Raw genomic sequence first — 21353 nt, 5'->3', positions numbered from 1 at the left:
CAGTGAAGATTGAGATGGTCTCTGAAAGCAAAACCTCCAAGCCTCACTCCCTCAGAGCGGAATTGAGACAGAGACCTCAGGTTGCACAGCTTGTCTCACTGAAGGAAAGGTGCTGCCAACCCTTGTGGTCTGCAGATTTCCTGGGATTGTCACCAAGCTTTCCCTGGGCTGGAAGGTGCATCCAGTGCAGCATCAGCAGCTCCATGCTCAGGGGTGGCTGCACAAACAGACACGAGGCCATGAAAAACAAGAGTTAACCCCCACAGCAGTAATCAGACCTTATAGTCCCTAGTAACACCTTCTCTCCCTTTCTGAGAAGGGCTGAAGCTCTGAAAATATATCCCAAGATGAACATTTTCAATTAAGTACACTTGCTGTATTGTTTACAGAAATATTACAAGTTATTACTGTTAAATAGAGTGAAAAGTGAGACAGCTCATTTTTATCTTTTCCACAGTGTTTACAGCGGGCTGCACCTCCTGCCTGAGGCAGGGTGCACGTCACTAAAAGTAATGAGGTCCTTGCAGACATTTGCAGCAAGACAGGATGCCCATCAAGAGTAACAGGAAGCAAAAACCACACAAAAAGTGCTGGCCCATCAGCCTCTCAGGGGCCACGAGCAGGATTCTGCTGCTGTTTATTACAGAGACAAAGCAACCTGTGAGAAACAGAAGTCCCAGAAATCCACCATGCAAAGTTTCAGGCCCAGGAAATCCACATCACTCTCGGTGCTTTTAAGCAAAGAATTATGCAAAGAATTTCATCTGAACAGCGTAAAATGGGGATCCTGGTGTGGATTAACCACGGAGCACTGCAGGTGCTGCCACAGGCTCAGTGCAGCTCTGGCTGCCTGCAGGGTGAGTATTTGTCCACTCACATCTCACACCAGCAGTGCTTTGCACAGAAGACAACTCCACCCTCAGCAACTTTTCACGACTCTACAACACTCTTTATTCCAAAGCACCTCAGTGCAGTCCCTTGTGACCAAAGAACAGGCTGGCCCATTCTCAGCCAGGCCATTCCATGAGCATTATCCCTGCACAGCTCAGAGAGCTCTGCCTTCCCAGAGAATGCTCCCCACTGCCCCAGGAGCTCGCTCCCACCATTGTACCTTTGGGCATAGTAATAAGAAAGTGTCAGGCAGAGAAAGTCGAGTAAAAACAGTTTCTTCAGAGGAAATGAATCATTAAAGTGCATGACAATACTGAAAGCCACAGGCTGCACCACAGTCCTGCACAAAATGCACTTTACTGCTGACAATGCCTTCAGTTCTTCCAGCTGCCAGAGGAAGAACTGCTCCTTTGAAGATGGAGGCAAGGTTGCAATTCCCAAAAGCTGTCAAAGCCCTCTGGTTTGTCCCTGCAGAGGCACCATCTCTGTGGCTGGTGGCTGGGGCTGCAGCAGGGACTGCTCCTCCGAGGCAGCTGCTTGGGGTGGTTTCTGTGCTGGCCGCTTCCAGGACCTGGTCTCTGCAGCAGGGGATGCAAGGACAGCCCTTCATCAGCAGGAGGCTGACAAAGGGACCCAGGTTTAGAAGAGTGCAGGTTCAGGGAACACCCAACACACACCAGAGAATGTTTTAAGCACTGCAACCTCCCCAAAGCCAGGAGGAATCTACACTGGAGATTGTGTCTAAATCTCCTGGAGCGTCTGCCCAAGCTCTGCCAGTCTGAACAAGGTCTTTCTAGAGAAAGTAACAGCTCTGTTTTCCACAGAGTTTCCTCCCAGGTCTACCAAGGGAAGCAAACAAAGATCTCAGGCAGAATCTGACAACATTGCCAGAGATAATGTCCATATTGAGGCTCTAAAAGCTCTGTGATTTTAACATGTGCAGGATGAATGATCCTAAATGTTACCTTCCCTAGGAAAAGCATCACATATTTGGGCTACTGAGCCAAAAGGAAGAGCAGCCCTTGCTTTTTCCCAGCAGCATTTCCTGCCCATTTCTCCCAGAGCTAAGTAGGGATGGCATCTCCTTCATCCTCAGTTTGTTCCCAAACTCTGGCCAGGTCCAGACTGACACTAAATCTTCATTTTCTCAGCTCACAAGTGATGCTGCTGTGGGGAAGCAATTTCAAGTTGGCCTGCCTGAAATTCTGTGACCAAGGACATAACAACATGCCAAGAGCAGTTTGCTGAGCAGGAAGCTAAAAGGATACTGCAGACCTTTCTTCATCATTTAATTTACCTTCTGGATTTATTTCTGAATCACTGGTGCTCCCAGGTTCTTCCTTCAGAACTCCCACATCCTTTGCCCAATCTGTCCATTTAATTTCCTCTACTCTGGAGAGAGAAAATGCAACAAGACACTGATGCCTGGAATGCAGCATTTCAAGCCAGATCTCACTGTCCTGCAGCCTCCCAGCCCAGCTCATCCTGCCAACACCACCCTGATGGTTTGGCTGTAGCAACAGCACCTTACAGAGCTTTTCTTTGAGCAAAGATCTTCTGTAATCAAAGCTCCATGAGGTAAAATAACTGCTCCCCCTGCATATTGTCCACTGGTCTCTGTGTTTTAAAATTCTCCAGTTCAGGGAATGTTCTTAATACAAAAGGTGACAATGCTGGAGGATCAACCAGCTCTCAAACCTCCAGCCTGGCGATCACCAACAAATCGGAATGTACCCAGGAATGTGTGGTTGAGTCAGTGCTGAAATCCCCTGGGGTGCTCCAGGGTTACCAGGCTGTGAGCCCACTGCTAGGCTGGAGTGTGAGGGGGGAATGGAGCATCTGTCTTACCTGAAACACCACCTCTCATCTTTCTTATTGAGCCCCACTGACATGAAGCAGCCAGATCTCCTCTTCCCACCCTGGCGCCACAGCCAGGCCTTCTCTATTTCTAGAATAGCAATAGCCCTCTGAAAGAACAAAACCCACGTCAGAGAGAAACCAGGCACAGACAGAGCCCAGCCCAGCCTTTCCATTAAATCTTCCCCCCTCAGAAACTCCTTGGACTTAGAGAATCGCTGTGGAACCCAATCCCAGAGTGCCCCAAAGTACTGCCTCGAGTTACCTCTGCACGAGGATCATGCAAAGAGTTGTAAATACACCTAAAATCACACTCCCAAATTAATAGCTGAGCTTAGGACAGACAGGCACGGCCACCGCTGACTCTGTGAGACCCCAGCAGAGCTTTGGGCCTCACCTGCAGCTTCCAGACACTCTTGCTGTAGCCAGAAATATCCGTGACAGTCTCGCTCATGAGGGCAATCAGCATGTTCAGCAGCAGGATGTAGGTGAGGATCACAAACAGCAGCAGCAGGAGCATGACAAAGTATCTGAACCTGGCGTGCTCCTGGAAATCCAGGTCACCCATCCCGATGGTGATCTTGAAGAGCTCCAGGGAGACGCTGAGCAGCCCCCCGTACATGGCGTGGCTGCCCGTGCTCTCCAGGTGAGCCAGGGACTTGTTCTGAGACACTGAGGGGGCATCACCCATCAGTGTCACCAGAGCTGGGAGAAAAACACAGTTTGAGTCCTCAGGGAACTGCTTCCCTCAGCTCAGCTTGCACATAACACTGAGAGAGGGCTCACCTGCAGCAAAGCCAAACAGGAAGATCATATAAACCAGGAGAAAACGCAGCAGGTCTCTCATGATGGTCTGAAACACAAACCAGGGGGAAGTGCTGTTCTTGACCTCACATGGAATCACCAGGATGATCCCCTGCACTCACACATCATAGCCCAGCCCCCAGGAACAACACTGGCAGCAGGGTTTCCACCTTTTATCCAGTTTAAGAAACTGCTAATATGTGTTAAATTACTTCCACAGGTAAATAATATCACTGGCAGCTTAATCTGACAGTACTATGAACTTATTTGTTGCTCTATTTGTATGAATAGATCTTTGAAACAGATAAATACCCTGTGGGGTGTCCAATATGGCTGTTTCCAAATTATTTCAACACACACATCTTTTTCCTTTCCATCTCCATTGGCTTTACACAAATGGTGATCAGGATCTTCCCTGGCACCTTGTTTCACCTCTGCTTTGCCCTTCTAGTCCCAGATTTCTCTACAGCTCTGGAAACACTTCTCAGGCCAAGCTGAGCAGCTCCAGGGAACTCACAGTGGTTTTCAGGGCTAGTTTGGAGTTGGTTTATGACACACAGCTGCTGCCACCTGGGATGCTCAGTGACAGCAAACAAGTGGTTTGCTGCATCTGTAGCTGAAGACACTGATCTAACCTCCTTCTGCAACATCTGTGCTTCCATAGCACATCAATTCCAGTTCCTCACACCCCAAAACCTTTTCCTGCAGAGGTTTTCCCCCCAGCACTGACCTTCTGGATCATGACACTGTAGATGCCGGTGCGCTGGAAGCCCCGGGTGTAGTACAGGGTGTTCACCCACCCCAAAAGCAGGGAGAACACCATCACTGCCACGTAATTCTCCGAGCTGGCTCCATACAGGACTGCTGACAGCAGCAAGGAGAAGGCCTGGATGAAGCTGGAGAGAAAACAAGAGGAAGTGACAGGGACTCACCTCAGCAAAAAGGCCCCTTGTAGATGTTTGCAATGAAAACCAACACATTTGAGGAGGCTGCGAGGAGCAGACAGACCCCACCCAGAAAAGTCCACTACAACAAAGGCTTAGGACAAAAGGCAGCAGTAGGAGAAGGCAGCAGGGGTGGAAAAAGTGGCAGAGGATCCGTGTTTCCTGCTCTCCAGCTCCGTAGCAATGTTAGGGCAACGCAGCTGCCCACACAGAGAACAGCTCCGAGCTGGGATTGTGCCAAACCCCCAGGACGTACATCAGGATCTCGATGCAGCTGTCAGAGCACATGGTCTTCAGGGACTGGCGTCTCCTCCGCAGGTACAGGCTCTGGGAGAGGAAGATCAATCCATCATTCATCAAAACCAGGCTGTGTGAGAGAGGGAGCCCTGCCCAGCACAGCCCATGGCCCACGGGAAAGCTTTGCTCCACGTGCTGCTCCTTTCATCTTCAAGATCCCCAATTTCATCCCTCCCAGATGAAAAAAGGCCTTATTTATAAAAGGCAAGGATAAACAAGGGCTGAATCATGGCTCAGCCCAATGTCTTTATTAATAGCCTGCATTAAATGCCAGGGGTGCATTTTAATGCTGTAAATCACAGAAGTCTCTCAGAATTATTAGCTGTTGTGGAACCATGATTCCCCTGGCTTGTGCTGCCCCTGTCACTGCCAGATCCCCACTGAGTGTCCCAGAGCAGGATTCCCTCCTGCCATCCCCTCCTGCACATCCTGATCTGAATCTGCTGCCTCCATGCCAGTGATAGCTCCCTTTTTCCCCCCGTCTTACAATGAAACCAGACAAGAGATACCCCTACCTGAGCAAAGATCAGATAAATGCCTCCTAACAAGATAATGATCAGTCCAGAGACCCACAGGAAGCCTCCAGCTGTGAACTCCACTGGAAAGGAAGGCTGCAAGACAAAACCAAAAACACCCAAAGCAGTGGAGACAGGCAGAGGCAGTGACAACAACCACCCATAACCTTTTAAACCCTGCTCCATCCATCCAGGCCTTCCAGATCAAAAGATTGGACCTACCTTTACCCTTAAGGGCTGATAGTAAGCAATGGCTGTAAAGATGATCATGAATGACAAGTAGGAGACGAAGCTGAAGTAGAATCTCTTGGAGGCAAATGTTTCCCATTTTTGCTGAAGCAGTTTGTTCAGTGGCTCCAAAACCACCATCTTGTACCGATTCTGTGGGGAAGCAAGCAACAAAAATGCACCTGTGGGCCAACAGCAATGTGAATTCACCAGAGGATTGTCTTCTTAAGAGTTGGAGCTGCTCCAGCTGGGGAGTCACTAAGGGGTTATTCAGTCAGGTCTTTTAGTGTGAAAGGTATCAACCATTGCATAGAAGTCACTTCATCAAGGTATTTGGACAAACCAAGGCTTAGAGCAACAAAAGGATCCAAATTTCTCTCAAATTATGGATAGTCAGAGCCATGCCAAGCAGCCTCTGAATAATAAAATATGCAAGCTTTCCCATGAACCATTTCTTTTTTCAGAGAAATGATCACCTGAAAACCCCCATTAACTTGAAACGCTTTGCACACTTAGCCAGCAACACTATAAAGGACAGAAAGAGCTGTCTGAGCCCTGGTGAGAGCCTCACTGGTGTGTCACTGCTGTAGGCCAGGATCTCCAGCACAGAGTTCTCCTCGAAGCTGTCCAGGGAGGACAGGTCATAGAGGGACACGTGGATGGGGCCGTAGGTCCACTCGGTGAACTTGCGGGACAGGTGCCGGTACACGGGGTCCTTGATCTCCCTCTGGATGATGTGCCTGAAGATCTGACACAAACAGGAGAATATTCCTGGGCTGAAGGTGCAGAAGGACACCATGCACCCAAAGCACCTCCCTGTGCAGCACCCCTGGATTTGTGCCTTATCAAACACCTGGATCTGGCTAAAAGCAGGCAACCAACCACATCTGGCTCCCCCAGGAGAGGAACCAGCTTCAGTCCAGGGAACAGGGATGGGGCAGGGAGAGCAGCAGCAGCCAGCTGAGGCTCTGCAGGACACAACTGAGTGCCTTGGAGGTCACCTGTGGCACTGCCCCATCAGCAGCGTCACCACGGGCTGGGTGCAAGTTACTCCCACCCCAAACCCCACTGGACACCATCCCCGCTCCTCAGCAACCCCAGGGCTCCCCTCTGGTTGTCTCTACCTCCACTTTGCCTGTCTTGGCAGCAAGCTGCAGGGGATTTAACCCATCATAGTTCACAATCTCCTCCAGTTTGCACGTCGGGTCGAGCTTCACGCCCGCCTTCAGGAGCTCAACGTAGGTCGTGCTCACAAACTTGGTGTTCTCCTCGGTGTCATCTGCAATCATCACCAGGGCGTGGAGGACTGTGTTGCCCTGGGTGTCCTGCTCCTGCAGCCTGGCTTTCTGGTGGGGGTTGTTTAGGAGATAATCCACCACATCAAGCTGGTTGGTACAGGCAGCCAAGGAGAGGGGAAGTTCACCTGGAGAGATCAGGACACAGCATTTGGAGAAGAAGCAGAAAGGGGTGAGAAAGAATTAAAGAAAGGGGGAAAAAAACCAATCCCAGAAAAATATGTTTAGTCCAGAGTTTTATCACTGAAACAGAGAACAAGTTCTGTCTCAGCATCTCTAGATTAGAAAGGGTTTTGTAATAAACAATTACTCTGTGTCTGCGGGCAGCTGAAACACCTTCCCAGATCTCAAACTGATCTCTAAATCCAGACTAACCAAGTATTGGTCTTTGCCTGAAGCCACTCAGACAGGGTTAAACACATAAACCCAAAGATGATGGAAATGCTCAGTGGACACCCCAGATGTAATCCTGCCATTTAAATAAGTCAAGGGCTTGATTAAAGGACACTGAAGATGGCAACAGAGGGGCAAACCCAGCTAAAATTAGCGGCATAGCATAGAGTAGGGCACTAAAAACCCCAGAGGAACAGGTTTCATGTGACTCACCAAAATAAAAGTAAACTCCTTCTTTCTTCTTCCTGAAGAATTCACCGTGGGCTCTGGCGTGGACATCAGCTCCATTCTCCACCAGCAGCTTCACCAAATCAAGGCTCCTTTTCTCTATGGCAATGTGCAGGGCTGTCTGGCCTGAGGACAGAGCAAACCCTGTCGCTCTGTGCCACTCTCAGGGGGACAAGACACGATGTCACCAGTGCTGGCTGTGTGTTCTGCACAGCAACAGCAGCCTCAGGGATGGCTGCCAGCTGAGGGCTTTCAACAAGCCTCAAAACCATCAGAAATTCAACACCAGAGCAGGCAATTCCCCCTGCCTGGCACTGAGAGCCCAAGCAGCCATGAGAGGATTGAGACAACCCCACAAGTACACGGCCACGCTGCTGTTCAGAGCACAACCAAACAGCAGAACTCACTTAACAGTGACAGACCACTTCTTTTTCATTTTTACAAGTGCTTCTTATACTTTCCCAAGCAAATCACCTCATTTCTTGAGTTATTAAACAGGTATCATTTCTGTTCTACAGACCAAGGAGGGTATAACTCAAGACTGAAGAAGATGCAGCACCAGAATCAGAACTAAAAGGTGAGTGGGCTGTGTGTGACTGCACCAGAACCCTGGGGCTGCAGTGCTGCAGGAGCTCCAGTTCCCCTCTTTTTCCTTTTCCTTTTACCTGCTCATCTCACAGAATCCTTCCTTACCTCTGTAGAAACAGTCAGAGCACGACACGTTGACAAGTGGCCTGGGATTCTGTGTCTTCTGGTCTATTTCCAGCAAGACTGGGATTGTGTCATTCTTCCCATTTTTTAAGTTCAGCAAGGCTTTCATTAAGCAGGTCTTCCCAGTCTTTGCATCTAGCAGAAAGAGAGAATTGAGTGGGTTTTGTGTGTGTGCTTTGCTCACAGCTGTAGTGCTTGATTCAGAACTTAACTCAAATACAATCACAATTTTAAAGGTTTTTATCAGTATTTTCAGTAGTCCTAAGGCAAAAACATTAGGCTATATTTAATTCATGGCATTCTCCTCAACATAAGGAAAAGAAAAGGAGACAGAGAGCTGGAGAAAGCAAAGAACCACGAGGAGGTTCCCCTGCTCCCCTCCTACACTGACACGTGCTGGCTCTGCTAACCCTGTGAATTACAAACAATTCCAGGAGCAGGAATCTACCTGTGTATTCGGAATTGGTGAGGAATTTGGAGTTCCTCCTTAAGTACTCCAGCAAACCATCCAGTGCCTCGGGGTTGCCCCTCACCACGGCGCTGAACAGCCGGTCCCTGTCAAAGCGATTCGGGTCCTTCTGGCTGCGGGACAAATGCAAAGTGTTAGGAAGTTCTGGAGAGCAGAGACAAGAGCATGTCACGAGTTCTAGTGGGAGAAAGGAGAGAGACAGAGGAGAGTTTGTTGGGGGGGTGGGGAACCACTCAAGTATTTTATTTTTGAGTCAAGGGAAAAATAGAGACAGTTATTTCCCAGAATTCTCTTAAGCGGCTGCTCTTTCCATCAGCTGGAGCTGTTCCCAGATCCAGGCTGATGTGCAACCCTGGCACGCATCCAGAGCAGAGAGAGAGCCCAAGATAGCTGCAGGACCAGAGTCAGGCCCATCACACGGTGGGAGCTCGCTCAGGCTGGTTCACAGCGCTGGCAGGAGCAGCTCAGCTGGACAGGGCTCCGTGTGAGGCTGACTGGAGTCAGTTCACACCGACCCAAACCACACCCAACACACCCCACACACGTGGGCACCCTCCAGAACCCTAATACATCCCCTTGCTGCTTTTAATTACCTCCACCACATGCCTGTAATATTAACACATTGCCACTTTTAGTTTAGACTTGGGAAAATCCATAGGCTCCCACCAGGCAGGATCAGTGTGGATCACCTGGACCACAACCCAAACTGCTCAAATGCCCAAAAGTTACTCACTTGCTGACAAGTCCTGGCCGATAGTTCAGATTAACCTTGATTTTAGGGGCAAAGTCACTGCTCTCTTTCTGATAAGGTGTCTCCAAGGGTTGTGGCTCTCCCTTCCTTCCATGTCCCGACCTTTCTTCCTTTTGACTCGATGCAGGTTTGTCTTCCTGGATGCTGTCATCAGTTTCTAGCAATCCCATGAACCTGTTCCTCTGAGCTGGGCCTGGCTGCCCGTTTGTGAACTTATCCATTGCCAGGAGAGATGGTCCTGCAGATCAACAAAGATGTTCCCTGTTGGGGCACTAAACCTGCGAGGGATGGGGAGAATTAACACAATTTCTGCACAAGCCCCAAAGGCGTTCAGTGCAACACAAGGAAAGTTCCCAGGTTGGCCACAGGTCCCTTGAGAGGGAGATTTGGTAAAACTCTGCACAGGAGGAGTATTTGAATAAAGGATCAGGGTCTTAAATGGGGTTCCAGTAGAGGAGAAGTTTAAAAGCAGCTCATGAAGCACAGGCAACTCATCTGCAGCACATCTGAAGCCCCTGTGTGAGATGACCTCACCTGTTGGCAGCAGCACATGTTCCTGACATAAAAGGCAAGGAAAGTGGCTCTTTAGGAGTCTGTGATCATTGTTCTTGTCTCAGTGCAACCAGCGCAGGCACAGGCTGGTCACCAAGTGGCCAAAAAGATAAAGGTTCACTGTAGGCCTGCTTTGGAACAGTGATGAGTTTGCCCACGGTCCCTGCTGGGAAGCTTTAGGCTGTTTGTACAGGGAAAAAACACCTGCACAAACTGTGTTCCCGCCAGGCACTCTGACATTTCATCCTGGGGCAAAATGAGTGTGATCTCCCCAGCATTTGGAGCTGCTGGCTATCCATGTGAGCGCAGAATTTGAGCTCCCAGCTCCACAGCTCAGGCAGACACACTCCCCCTGCCCTGAGGACACTCACAGCCCTGGGAGCCTGCAGAGAGCACAGCTTGACCAGATTTGCTGCACAGAGAGCATCAGTAGCCAGCAGAGCTCCCAGCCAGCCCCCTTGGTTCAACTAATGCTTCCTGAACTCTTTTTCGCCTCTTTGGAGACATCTCTTCATGCCTGTCTGAGTACATCTCAGACCACACCCAAGGCATGCTGCCTGAAGTGTGGCTGCAGATTCACACAGTTTGTGAGGCAGCAATTAAACATCCACAATTACCAACCTGCAGCAGAGCTTTGGTTAATAACTCCTTCTCATTCCCATGCCCTCCCTCCAAACGGTTAACAGGTTTCCTCTGAAGAGAAATCTCCCTTGCTGCGACTACAGCCAGACTCCATAGCCTGCACCAGCAAAGAGGTAAATGGACGCAGCTTAAGCATTTTGGCTTGGGTTAGGGTGTGAAAAAACACAGGTCTAGGCAGAAAAGGGCCACAGAACATCTTTATGCAGCTCGCAGCAGGAAAGCCAAGGGCTGATTTGGAGACAGACCGTTATGATAACTCAGCCATTCAGTTTAGTCTGCGCTCTAGTGACAAACACTCCTCTGCACACACCCTTTAATCCCATTTCAGACCTCCTTCCTTCCCCAAAACACTTACTGGTACATTTGCCGAATCCTTTAGAAGGATATTTGCGCTTCCGTAACAGCTTGCTCGTGCTTTTTTGTCTTCCTCTCCCCAAAATCATTTCTCAGCTGCAGTTTCCATCTTTCCACAGCACTCAAGAGAGTTATTTATTGTCAGTCTTGCACAGACAGGGCATCTGGGTTAAAAGCAAGAGCAAAATGGTCCTATAAAAAAGGACCCTCTGATGTATCCACCCACTTTGTGCATCCCTGGGAAACACAGGGAGCACTCTCTGCTTGCCAGCTCAACTCCCACCCCTCAAGAACTGAGTTATTTCTCTCTGAGACCTCACCAAGCCATTTGGAGCAGCGCAGCACCAAGCCCTGCTGTCAGAAGAGCACAGCACTTACCAGAAGTTGCTGCAAGCTCCACCCAAGGACTGATCTGACAAGGAACCCCAACGGATCCTTCAGAGGGGAAATAACCTCGCAGCAGAAACCAAGCCAAGCACCAAAAAGTGTTAATTGACATGAAGGCAGACCCAAAATTATTTACATCCATGGGTGAGAGTCCCCCGCTCCTGCAGAGAAGCCCACGTTCATTTCAGCAGCCTGGGAATGGCACAGAGTTGAGCTCCTGGCTGGAGGTGCTCCATGAGAGAATCCAAGCTGCCTGGGAGAAGGAATAACCCCGGATCCCTGTTATTCACTCAACTGTGTGGCTTTTTGCGAAGTGAAGGAGGGCTTGCACAGGAAATGACTAGAGAGATTTCTCAGTAGAGGGGAGAGCCAATGAGTGCAGTGCTCTTATATGGGAAAGCTGGCTGCCTACTGCAAATTCAGAATGCTTAACCCCTGCCTGCACACAGGGAGGAAACGCCTCGTGCCTTCCCACCACAGCCCCTGTGAGGCCGTCACGAGGCTCCCCCAGCCAGCCCCAGCCCCAGCCCCTGGAAACAGCTGAGGTCAAACTTTGTGTGGGAAGCCAGGTCTGCTCACAGCTGCACAGCCCCAGTGACACAAACTGTGAGCAAATGAAGTGACCCCACGAAGTGCAGCGTCAGCTGCTGCTCACGAGCACAGGGGACTGCACAAAGCAGCCCAAACACTCAGGCCACTGGTTACTTCGTCTGCTCTAGCACCCATTTTTTCTCCAAAGGAGAAAAGTCTGGGAGAGGCTTCTCCTGGGAGCAGGGATTGCCCTCCCACCCCACAACTGACTGTCCTTGGGCACACACCCCCCAAAACTGCTTCACTTTCCCCTCACAAAACAGGACTCCTGGGAAACAGAGGACACCAGCCCACACCTCCTGTTTCAGCTCTCCCTCTCCCCAGGAGGCAGTGGGATCACTTCCTGCACCACCCAGCACCCACTGCCTCAATAGCCTTTCTTTCCCAAAGGAATGCTGCTCCAATGATTCCCACCTGTACTCCTGATCCTTCACAAAGCCATTCATGTGTTCTAGAGCTCAGCTAGGAAATCTTATTAATGAACACGAGGGTGAACAGCTCTTCTAATCAACACCTTGACAGTAGGGGCACATTCCAGGAGAAATCCCAGAAGTGAGGTTAACCATTGGCCCAAAAACACGGAGAAGGGGTGTCACAGCATGACACACTAAACTCTGGCTGTGGCTTCCTTCTTCCAAACCTATCCTGAGCCAAAGGAGAGCCTGAAGCAATCCTCATCCCACAGGGCTGCAGATGCTGTGACGTTTCCTGGAATGTGGTCGTCACCCACGGAAACATTCCCAGATGGCTTCAGCTTTGAGTCAGATGCAGGCTGTGAGATGACGTCCCTATAAATACACCAATTAAATGGCACGGTGCCTTTTTCCTCCTCATGGCTTTGCAGGGGATTACAACCTTATTTCTCAAGATTTCTGTGTTTCAAAATGAAGCTGGCCCAGGGACAAGGCAAAGCTGCTTTTTCTTTCCATGAGGGTTTCTTAATGATTTATTAAGACCCACAGAACAGCCTCTAAAGAACAAACAGATAAATGCAAGATCAGATCTAATCTCTCCAATCCCTCCCTCATTCCAGCCTTGCACTGATTTAGCTCAGTTTACCTTAGCTGTGTTACACTTCATTTACTGTGATATCAACAGAGCTTCAGGCCCAGGAGTTTAGCTCAGACTTCTGAGTTTAAATCCTCTTGGGCTTCTTCTCCAGCTTTCCTGGGAGGCATCCCACCACTCCAGCCAAGGAATGAAATCAGCCCACAGAAGTGCATCATAACAGAGCTCTCCCTGCACATCTGCTTTTAATAGCTTGCACGGAGGGAGAGGAATGTGCAGTTTGCTGGGAAAGGAATCGCTGCCAGCTGAGAGGTCACCACAGCCAAACAGAGCCCCGGGGAGCATAGAAACACAGAGCAGGGAGAATAAAAGCAGCAATTTAATGTCACCTGTCTGTCAGCCTGAATTCTCCTCTTGCTTTTTGAGGCTTTTCTGTGGAGGAACACGAAGGAATCTCACAATTGCTTCTTTTACTCATGAGATGTGTCCGAGTTTCTCCTGACAGGAGAGACACACTCGGTGGAAATCTGGGAAGAGAGAAGTCAAACTGCCAAGTGAAATTTCAAGGCAAGTGTTTTTCATTCAATAACATTATCAAATATCTTCATAATTATAAATCATAGATGGGTAATTCACAGCAGAAAAAGCAATGACTGGAGCCTGCTTAAACAAAAGGCAAATGGAAGCATGAAGAAGAACAACTTTGGAAAAGATGGAAACAAGCACATTTCACCTCAGTTCCCATTTTTACCAGACACTGAAAAACATAATAGTCTTATGATTAGTACCATGCTTTCAGTATGCTCTAAATAGAAGTTCAATGTCACCTGTAATTTAGCTACAGGATTGATCTATGGCCACTCTCAGGTGTAGCAGCTCAAAATCATCTTCACAGGAGGAGGAAAACCTGTAATAACAACATGCAAAGGTGGAGAATTAGAATTCTCTCAAATACAACAGGTAGGCCAGCAAAAGAAAAAAATAGTTTCTTTTAAAGGTGTATTTTCATACTTGGGAAAACAGCAAGTGTTTTTGCAAGGCCTGACTTTTTTTTTTCCATGCAACTGTTCTGTAAAAGCCACACTGAAGTGATTAATTTTAGTAGCTTCATTTCTTAGTTACAGATGAAAATCAGTACCTCTAGAGACACCAGCCAGTGCCCAATCTGAAACATAAATATTCTTAAATATAATCCCTTGTCAGAACTTGTCTGATAGCCCAGGGAACTCAATCTCCATGATTATTTCCATCTTATTTCTGGAACTGCAAGTTCCACATCATAACATTTCAAGGCTCCAATCTATATTTTTCTCAGGCCTTTGAGGGAACCATCCAGCTCTCTTATTCCTAAAATGGAAGTATCTTTCTACTTGATGTATCCCTTTCTGTAGGATCACAGCCTGTAGGAATGCTCTGCTGACAATCAAAGAGCAGCAAAATAGGAAATCCAGCGGCAGATGGAAAATAAATCCCTTTGTGGAGGAACAGTGACATCCTGTGGCCACCGAGGCAATTGGAATTCCAACTGGCCGAATTGGGCAGCCAAGGATCTTCAAACACAGCCTTTGTTGCTGTGGACAAGATCGCAGAAATACCGAGGGATTTATTCCCAGTGCTCATCTGCCTTAACCCTCACTTTCCCTATAGGATTATGTTGTGGGGCAGCTGCTAAAGGAGAATGCCCCAGAAGTATCCAAACCCCAGTATAATGGGTTATTTCATTTATCTTTTTACAGGTGTTAAGTGCTTTTTTTTAAGCACAGAAGACAAAACCCCTGAAATCTTGGCTGGTTTTTCCTTTTGTTTGTGGTTTTGGGGGTTTGTTTGATTTTTTTAAGGGAGAGCAGGCTAGAAATTAACTGAAGCAATAAGAAAAAAACTCAAAGGCCAGCCACAAAACTCAGATTAGAGTAGGATTAAAAGATATTACCAGAATCTGTTGTAAATATGGGAGCATTCAGATTATTCTAACAGCATAGAGATTCTGGGTAAAACCTATTAAATTCTTATTTTAGTTATGAATAGTTGTCTGTAAGAAGACTTTTAGAGGTACCACCATATTGTAGGAATCAAAAAAAAGTGTATTTTAACAACATCAGTCATTTGTATTGTCTGACATCTTACTTTGTTTGATGCTAATAACTTCAGTGTAAACAATGCATGTTATACAAATTGATATTCCCATTTCCTTGTGATTTATATACATTTCCCTAATTCACGTAACTTACAATAAATTGCAAGGATTTTTTTCTCATGAATGAAGAAATCCCTGCGGTCATCTCTTCCTGCATGTGACTGTTATCCCTCCATCAGCTGGGGGATCCCACAGCTCCTGCAAGGACACAGAATTCCAGCACAGGTGTCCCTGTCCCCTCACAGCAATCCACACCCAGCCCAGCCCCACACCTCACCCAGGGACTGCTGCAACGCCACACCACTGGGAGATTTCACTCTCTGGCCCTAAGGATGTGCTGTTCTGGGCATTTCTAAGAAGAAATGCAGAGTTAATTCCCAGCACAAGCTTCACCTCAGGAAATCTTCCCATGGGGAGGGCTGAGGAAAGCAGCCCAGGGACACTCAGTGCCACACAATGGGCCACGCTGCCTCAGCCAGGCCCGAGCTGTTCCCCAAACCACAGAGAGCCTGAACATTCCCACTTCTCACCCTGCTCACAGCTCAGGAGGTTAAAGCAGGCTCCATGTGCAGCTCTGGACCACCCACACCTGGAACACCCCAGGTACCAGTTTGGCTTAGGCCAAAAACCAAAGCAAAGAGTGGGGCCTGTGCAGACCCCTCCTCTCACCTCCCTGGGGTCCCTGTCCTGCAGGCCACCCCAAACCCCAGCAGGAAGATAAGGAACATCAGGTTATTCAGTGCCTTATCTCCTGTGGCCTATGAACTGCTCAGGGACTTCAGACAGGGCTGAGCACAGATCAGGGCTAAGACACCCAGTTCAGAGAGGCAGGGAATGGTTGGGGCTGGAAGGGACATTTTGAGGTCACCCTGTCAAGCCTCCTGCTTAACCAGGGCCACCCTGAGTTGGGTGCCCAGAACCATTTCCATGGCTCTTGAGGCCCTCCCAGGAAGGTGCCCAGGCAGCCCCACTGGGCAGCCTGCCAGGTGGTTAAACTGCAACCACCACAAAGAAGCAATTGCAGGAAAACTCAAACTAAGGGAAGTCTCTCTTATGGCAGAGACAGCAAATATTTACAGAACTTTGTGCTTCTGCCAGCTCAGCAGAGGGAAGCAAGCCCTGCTCCTAAAAAACCAAAAATCCCATTATGGCTATAACCCTCAAACCCACACAGAAGTCAGTGCGCATTTTCTATGAAAGAGCAACTTTTTGCCTTAATTTCCTGTTAAGTGCAACACTTACCACAGATGCTCAGAGATGAAATTCAAGAGGAACAAACTTTCACAGCAGCACTCCAGGGGATAAAAACATAGACTAAGATGGTGCCGAACACAGCTTTTGGGGGAAAAGCGTAGAGCAGCAGCACAGACTCTGCACATGCAGATGGGGCCAGGACTCCCTGTCCAAGGCTGGCAGAATTCAACAGGTGAAGACACTGAGAGGCACCCTCACAACCTGGGCGAGTTTTTGGGGGAGGGTACACGGGTATTATATCCGCCTCTAAAGACCCACCACAGCACCTCAACTAACCCAGCCCAACCCCACTTGTTTGAGATTCCTTAACTCACCCCATTAAAAAAAAAAAAAAAAAAAAAAAAAAAAAAACCACACCAAACCAGCCTTCAGTGGGAACTACCTCCCTTTTCGGCACAAATAACTCTGTAGAACTTCAACATATCAAATCAAGCAGTTTTTACACTGCTCAGCCACCTATTGCCATTTACCCTGGAGGCAGCAAGGGGCACCTTCCCTCCCACCCACCACACAATCCCCACTGTGACCAGCCCTCCCCTGACCATGGCCCAGAGAATCACCCCCACCCACAGAGTCCCTTCAGAGCAGTGTCAGGCACTGCAGCCCCTCAGGCCCAGCACAGACAACTTAAACATGCTCCAAGTTCCCAACTTGCAGCAAAACCCACCCCCTACAAGGACCACCACATCCCTTTTGTGGGGTGTTTATAGCCCACCTGGAACTAGAGTGCTGCTAAACTCCAGGAAAAAGAAACAACATGGTATTATTAGCACTTCATTAGATTTTAATCTAGATCCATTTTAACCACAAGGTTGGTCCTCGTTATACATGCAGACAGGCTAAAACTGCCATGAGAAAAGCCAAAGCATTTCACTTAATACACCAGTTTCACTTGCTTGAACTCAGACAGACTACGGGGTGTAATGTGCAACAGAAAACTTTATTAGCATTTCAACAGACGTTGTTCAGCAGTTACTCAAGCTTGCATTAACTTAATATTAAGACATTGAAGAACTACAGTGCAAACACAAGTGCCACTGGCAATCCTAGTGTCAAGCAAGATGCAGAAGAACTTAACAGCCACCCCTCAGGCGCAGCACCAGGTGCAGGGTGGATTCCTTCTGGATGTTGTAGTCAGAGAGGGTACGACCATCTTCCAGCTGCTTGCCAGCAAAGATCAGCCTCTGCTGATCGGGAGGGATGCCTTCCTTGTCCTGGATCTTGGCCTTCACATTCTCAATGGTGTCACTGGGCTCGACTTCCAGGGTGATGGTCTTGCCAGTCAGGGTCTTCACGAAGATCTGCATCCCACCCCTGAGACGAAGCACCAGGTGCAGGGTGGATTCCTTCTGGATGTTGTAGTCAGAGAGGGTGCGTCCATCTTCCAGCTGCTTGCCGGCAAAAATGAGCCTCTGCTGGTCTGGGGGAATGCCCTCCTTGTCCTGGATCTTGGCCTTCACATTCTCAATGGTGTCACTGGGTTCCACCTCGAGAGTGATGGTCTTGCCAGTGAGGGTTTTCACGAAGATCTGCATCCCCCCTCTCAGGCGCAGCACCAGGTGCAGGGTGGATTCCTTCTGGATGTTGTAATCGGAAAGAGTGCGCCCATCTTCCAGCTGCTTCCCAGCAAAGATCAGCCTCTGCTGATCGGGAGGGATGCCTTCCTTGTCCTGGATCTTGGCCTTCACATTCTCAATGGTGTCACTGGGCTCGACTTCCAGGGTGATGGTCTTACCAGTCAGGGTCTTCACAAAGATCTGCATCCCACCCCTGAGACGAAGCACCAGGTGCAGGGTGGATTCCTTCTGGATGTTGTAGTCGGAAAGAGTGCGCCCATCTTCCAGCTGCTTGCCAGCAAAGATCAGCCTCTGCTGGTCGGGAGGGATGCCTTCCTTGTCCTGGATCTTGGCCTTCACATTCTCAATGGTGTCACTGGGCTCCACCTCAAGGGTGATGGTCTTGCCAGTCAGGGTCTTCACGAAAATCTGCATCCCCCCTCTCAGGCGCAGCACCAGGTGCAGGGTGGATTCCTTCTGGATGTTGTAGTCAGAGAGGGTACGACCATCTTCCAGCTGCTTGCCAGCAAAGATCAGCCTCTGTTGATCGGGAGGGATGCCTTCCTTGTCCTGGATCTTGGCCTTCACATTCTCAATGGTGTCACTGGGCTCGACTTCCAGGGTGATGGTCTTGCCAGTCAGGGTCTTCACGAAGATCTGCATCCCACCCCTGAGACGAAGCACCAAGTGCAGGGTGGATTCCTTCTGGATGTTGTAGTCAGAGAGGGTGCGTCCATCTTCCAGCTGCTTGCCGGCGAAAATGAGCCTCTGCTGGTCAGGAGGAATGCCCTCCTTGTCCTGGATCTTGGCCTTCACATTCTCGATGGTGTCGCTGGGCTCAACCTCAAGGGTGATGGTCTTGCCAGTCAGGGTCTTCACAAAGATCTGCATGTTGGCCTGCAAAAAACACAAATGTTTAAGCTATAGCCACTTAATCAAGTAAAGCCTTTAATAAACCCTAAACAAAGGCATTACTACTATTATTTCCCACCAGCTAAAAATTTTTATTTTCATTGCAGGAAATGTGAAAAAAAAATATCGTTTTTTAACGACTAACTAAACCTGGTTTTGAGACACGGTCAGCTGAACTCTTTTAACAAATTCCTCCCATTAGAGGGCCCCCAGATCCCCTCTCCTTCATGCCCGCAGTGCAGCAATGCGGCACCAGAGCTCCCCGAAGCCCCTCACATTCTCTCCCCGCAGGGCAGCACTGGACTCCCGGACCGCCCTGAGGGCGGCGATGCGGCAGCGGAGCCCCCGACCCCCCCGCGCTGCGGCAGCGGACGGAGCCCTCAGCCCGCCCCGCGGCCCCGCCCTGCGGCAGCGCCGCCGCTCCCCCGCCCCTGCAGTGACTCACAGCCGCCTTCCGGGAGGGACGGCTCAGCCCGCGCCATCTTCCCCGTAACGACACCGCCTCCCCGGACAGGAATTACCCTCATTTCTACGCCCCCCAATCCGCCCAGCTCTCACCAACACGGTTCAGAGCACTACACAATACCGTGCTACTCTGCCCCGCGCTTCCTCCGTTACCCTCCCGCAAACCGCCCAGCCGCGTCCACCCCGCCTGGTGCGGTCCTGCCCAGAACACCCGGCCCGTCTCCCCCCCCCCACACCCCCCAATTTCCGCCCCCCCAGCGCACTCACGTCTGCGGCCCTGTACGAAAAGCTCCCAGAGTGTATCCAGCGGCGCTGAACCGAGAATCTGCCGCGTAATACGCACCCGCCCTTATTTATAGGGCTGCTGGCCATACAGTCCCCGCCCACCAAAACGAACGTGTCCATCCGCCCCCCCCAAAGTAGTTCCCAGGAAAAGAGCACTATTCTGGAAAATACTCGCCTTTTCCCCGCTCCAATGCCTCTTCCACAGGCAAAGGGGTCCCAGAATTTCAGTAGAGGGGATCAGACCCTTAAAAATCTGCAAATTTCGAAGGGTGCGGATGGATCCAGAACCGTTTCCTCCGCGGCGCTGTGGTGAGGAATTGGTGGGCAGACCGGGAAGTCCGCCGGTGATTGGCGGAGCGTGACGCAGGGCGGGCGCTGATTGGCTGCTCGGAGGGGCAGTTGGAGAGCGGCGGGGGCGGCGGGGGCAGGGAAAGCTCTGGAAGCTTCGGAGCCGCTCGGCGCTGATTGGTGCGCGGTGAGGTCACGCTGTTGCTGAGGAGGAGCCGCCTGGCGGGGCAGATTTCGGCTGGGGGGGGCGGGGGGAGCCGGGGCCATGAGGGGACAGGGAGAGGGATTATGATGGGGACTGGGGTTAATGATGGGGATAGGAACGATACTGGGGCTTCTTTAGCCCCTGCTTGAATCCCAGCAGTGCTCAGGGAAGAGCCTGGCACGGACTGGGGGAGAAGTGCCCTATAAAAGGGGGGGTGAGCCTTGGTGGCCGTGTTTTATGACCCACTGGGGCCTCTGAGCAGCCCTTTCCCCAGGATGGCTGAGGCATCATGGAAAAGCCTGGGACAGGCTGTAGGGCTTGTCCTGGCCTGTAAGGTTGAGAGGAAACGTCGGGAAAAGCAGAACTCAGTTAGCAAAGTTGGAAAAACAGCATAATTTAGGAGCGTTGGTGGCTCCCGGTGCGTCACACGAGCTGCCCCAGTCACGCGGCCCAGTTCCCGAGCTGCCTGTGGAACTGGTTGGAGCTGGCTGACGAGTTAATTCTCTTAATGTGAGGCTGTAAAACAAGCCCTGTGATGAAATGCTGACATCTGAAATTCAAATGGTTGTTTACTCAACTCCAGAACAGGAAGCTTTGATCAGTTATGAGGCAGCTGCCTTCTGTGAACTGATGTGGAAACGTGCCTCGGGTTAATTAAACTTCATTATACCTTTCAGACTGGCTCTTAACTAATTTTATATCATATTAAAGCTGGAGTGCACAAAATCCAAGATGGTTTTTATGTGTTTTTTAGCAGCTTTATCTGCTGTTCCTTCAGTGAAGCCAGATGACCTTGTTAAATCCTCCACTCACAAAGCAGCAGCACACGTGTGACTGGCAAGATTCAGTACAGAGCTGCTCTATTTCCCCCTAAAAAAACCTCAAACCCACACAAAAATACAAAACCACCAAAAAAAAAGAAACCCCAACAACAAAATCCTTTTGCTTTCCTTTCTTCTAACATGGTTCCAAGCACCTCCTGGTTTACAGTAAAAAGGAAATAAATCATCCTAACAATAATTGCTCACAATGTAGAAACAGGAAGATGGAAAAAGGGTAACTGGAAAGTTCAGAAAGTTCCATGGCAATAGCCAACCTTGGAAATATTATTTGGCTACATAAATTTAGGACGAAAGGCAGAGTTGGGCAATATCCCGTTTGTTTGCTTTGTGGTGGTGCCAGGGTGGCTGAAGGTTTGCTCTGAGGCTGTCCTGTGCTTGCTGCACATCCCAGGCGCTCTTCCCAGAGGAAAGGCCACGAATAACTAATATTTACAAATGTGAAAGGCCACATCTTGTAAAGCTGGAGATTAATGTAAAGCCTGGGCAGTGTTTGAG

At 49.6% G+C, this 21353-nt stretch overlaps 2 protein-coding genes and 1 long non-coding RNA gene across 4 annotated transcripts; all 3 read right to left on the bottom strand.

Annotated features, from left to right (window-relative positions):
* Window positions 1–588: 588 nt before the first annotated feature.
* On the bottom strand, window positions 589–11694 carry LOC104691034 (transient receptor potential cation channel subfamily V member 2). The gene is made up of 17 exons (XM_010402388.3): window positions 11310–11694; window positions 10933–11095; window positions 9366–9621; window positions 8612–8745; window positions 8146–8298; window positions 7438–7578; window positions 6661–6959; window positions 6108–6284; window positions 5531–5689; window positions 5309–5404; window positions 4753–4823; window positions 4283–4448; window positions 3535–3601; window positions 3146–3453; window positions 2740–2858; window positions 2189–2283; window positions 589–1469 (listed from the first exon to the last, which is right to left on the bottom strand). Exons 2-17 carry the CDS (start codon window positions 11018–11020, stop codon window positions 1339–1341), a joined length of 2460 nt encoding a protein of 819 aa, XP_010400690.1. The 5' UTR covers window positions 11021–11095; window positions 11310–11694; the 3' UTR covers window positions 589–1338.
* Window positions 11695–11922: 228 nt separating this feature from the next.
* LOC109144990 lies at window positions 11923–16616 on the bottom strand. Of its 2 annotated transcripts, XR_002046087.3 has the most exons (4): window positions 16294–16616; window positions 15146–15249; window positions 13745–13824; window positions 11923–13444 (listed from the first exon to the last, which is right to left on the bottom strand). It is a non-coding gene; the product is annotated as an uncharacterized LOC109144990 (long non-coding RNA). The 2 variants fall into 2 exon arrangements; XR_002046086.3 differs by having other exon boundaries at window positions 15146–16616.
* Window positions 16617–17068: 452 nt separating this feature from the next.
* UBC (ubiquitin C) lies at window positions 17069–19777 on the bottom strand. The gene is made up of 2 exons (XM_039562727.1): window positions 19506–19777; window positions 17069–18758 (listed from the first exon to the last, which is right to left on the bottom strand). Exons 1-2 carry the CDS (start codon window positions 19641–19643, stop codon window positions 17379–17381), a joined length of 1518 nt encoding a protein of 505 aa, XP_039418661.1. The 5' UTR covers window positions 19644–19777; the 3' UTR covers window positions 17069–17378.
* Between the last annotated feature and the right edge of the window lie 1576 nt (window positions 19778–21353).

This window comes from Corvus cornix, chromosome 19, assembly GCF_000738735.6.
Source record: "Corvus cornix cornix isolate S_Up_H32 chromosome 19, ASM73873v5, whole genome shotgun sequence".
NCBI lineage: Eukaryota > Metazoa > Chordata > Aves > Passeriformes > Corvidae > Corvus > Corvus cornix.
The sequence above is the reverse complement of the archived record's forward strand: the minus strand, read 5'-3'. Positions and strand labels throughout refer to the sequence as shown.

Bases quoted from the DNA above. Each gene is read 5' to 3' on its own strand.
- UBC (XM_039562727.1), bottom strand. From the start codon at position 19,643: ATGGACACGTTCGTTTTGGTGGGCGGGGACTGTATGGCCAGCAGCCCT. The intron at 18,759-19,505 runs GTGAGTGCGCTG...TGTTTTTTGCAG, and splicing joins TTTCGTACAGGGCCGCAGAC to GCCAACATGCAGATCTTTGT.
- LOC104691034 (XM_010402388.3), bottom strand. From the start codon at position 11,020: ATGATTTTGGGGAGAGGAAGACAAAAAAGCACGAGCAAGCTGTTACGG. The intron at 4,449-4,752 runs GTACGTCCTGGG...TTTTCTCTCCAG, and splicing joins AGCTGCATCGAGATCCTGAT to CTTCATCCAGGCCTTCTCCT. The intron at 3,454-3,534 runs GTGAGCCCTCTC...TTTTTCTCCCAG, and splicing joins CCTGTTTGGCTTTGCTGCAG to CTCTGGTGACACTGATGGGT.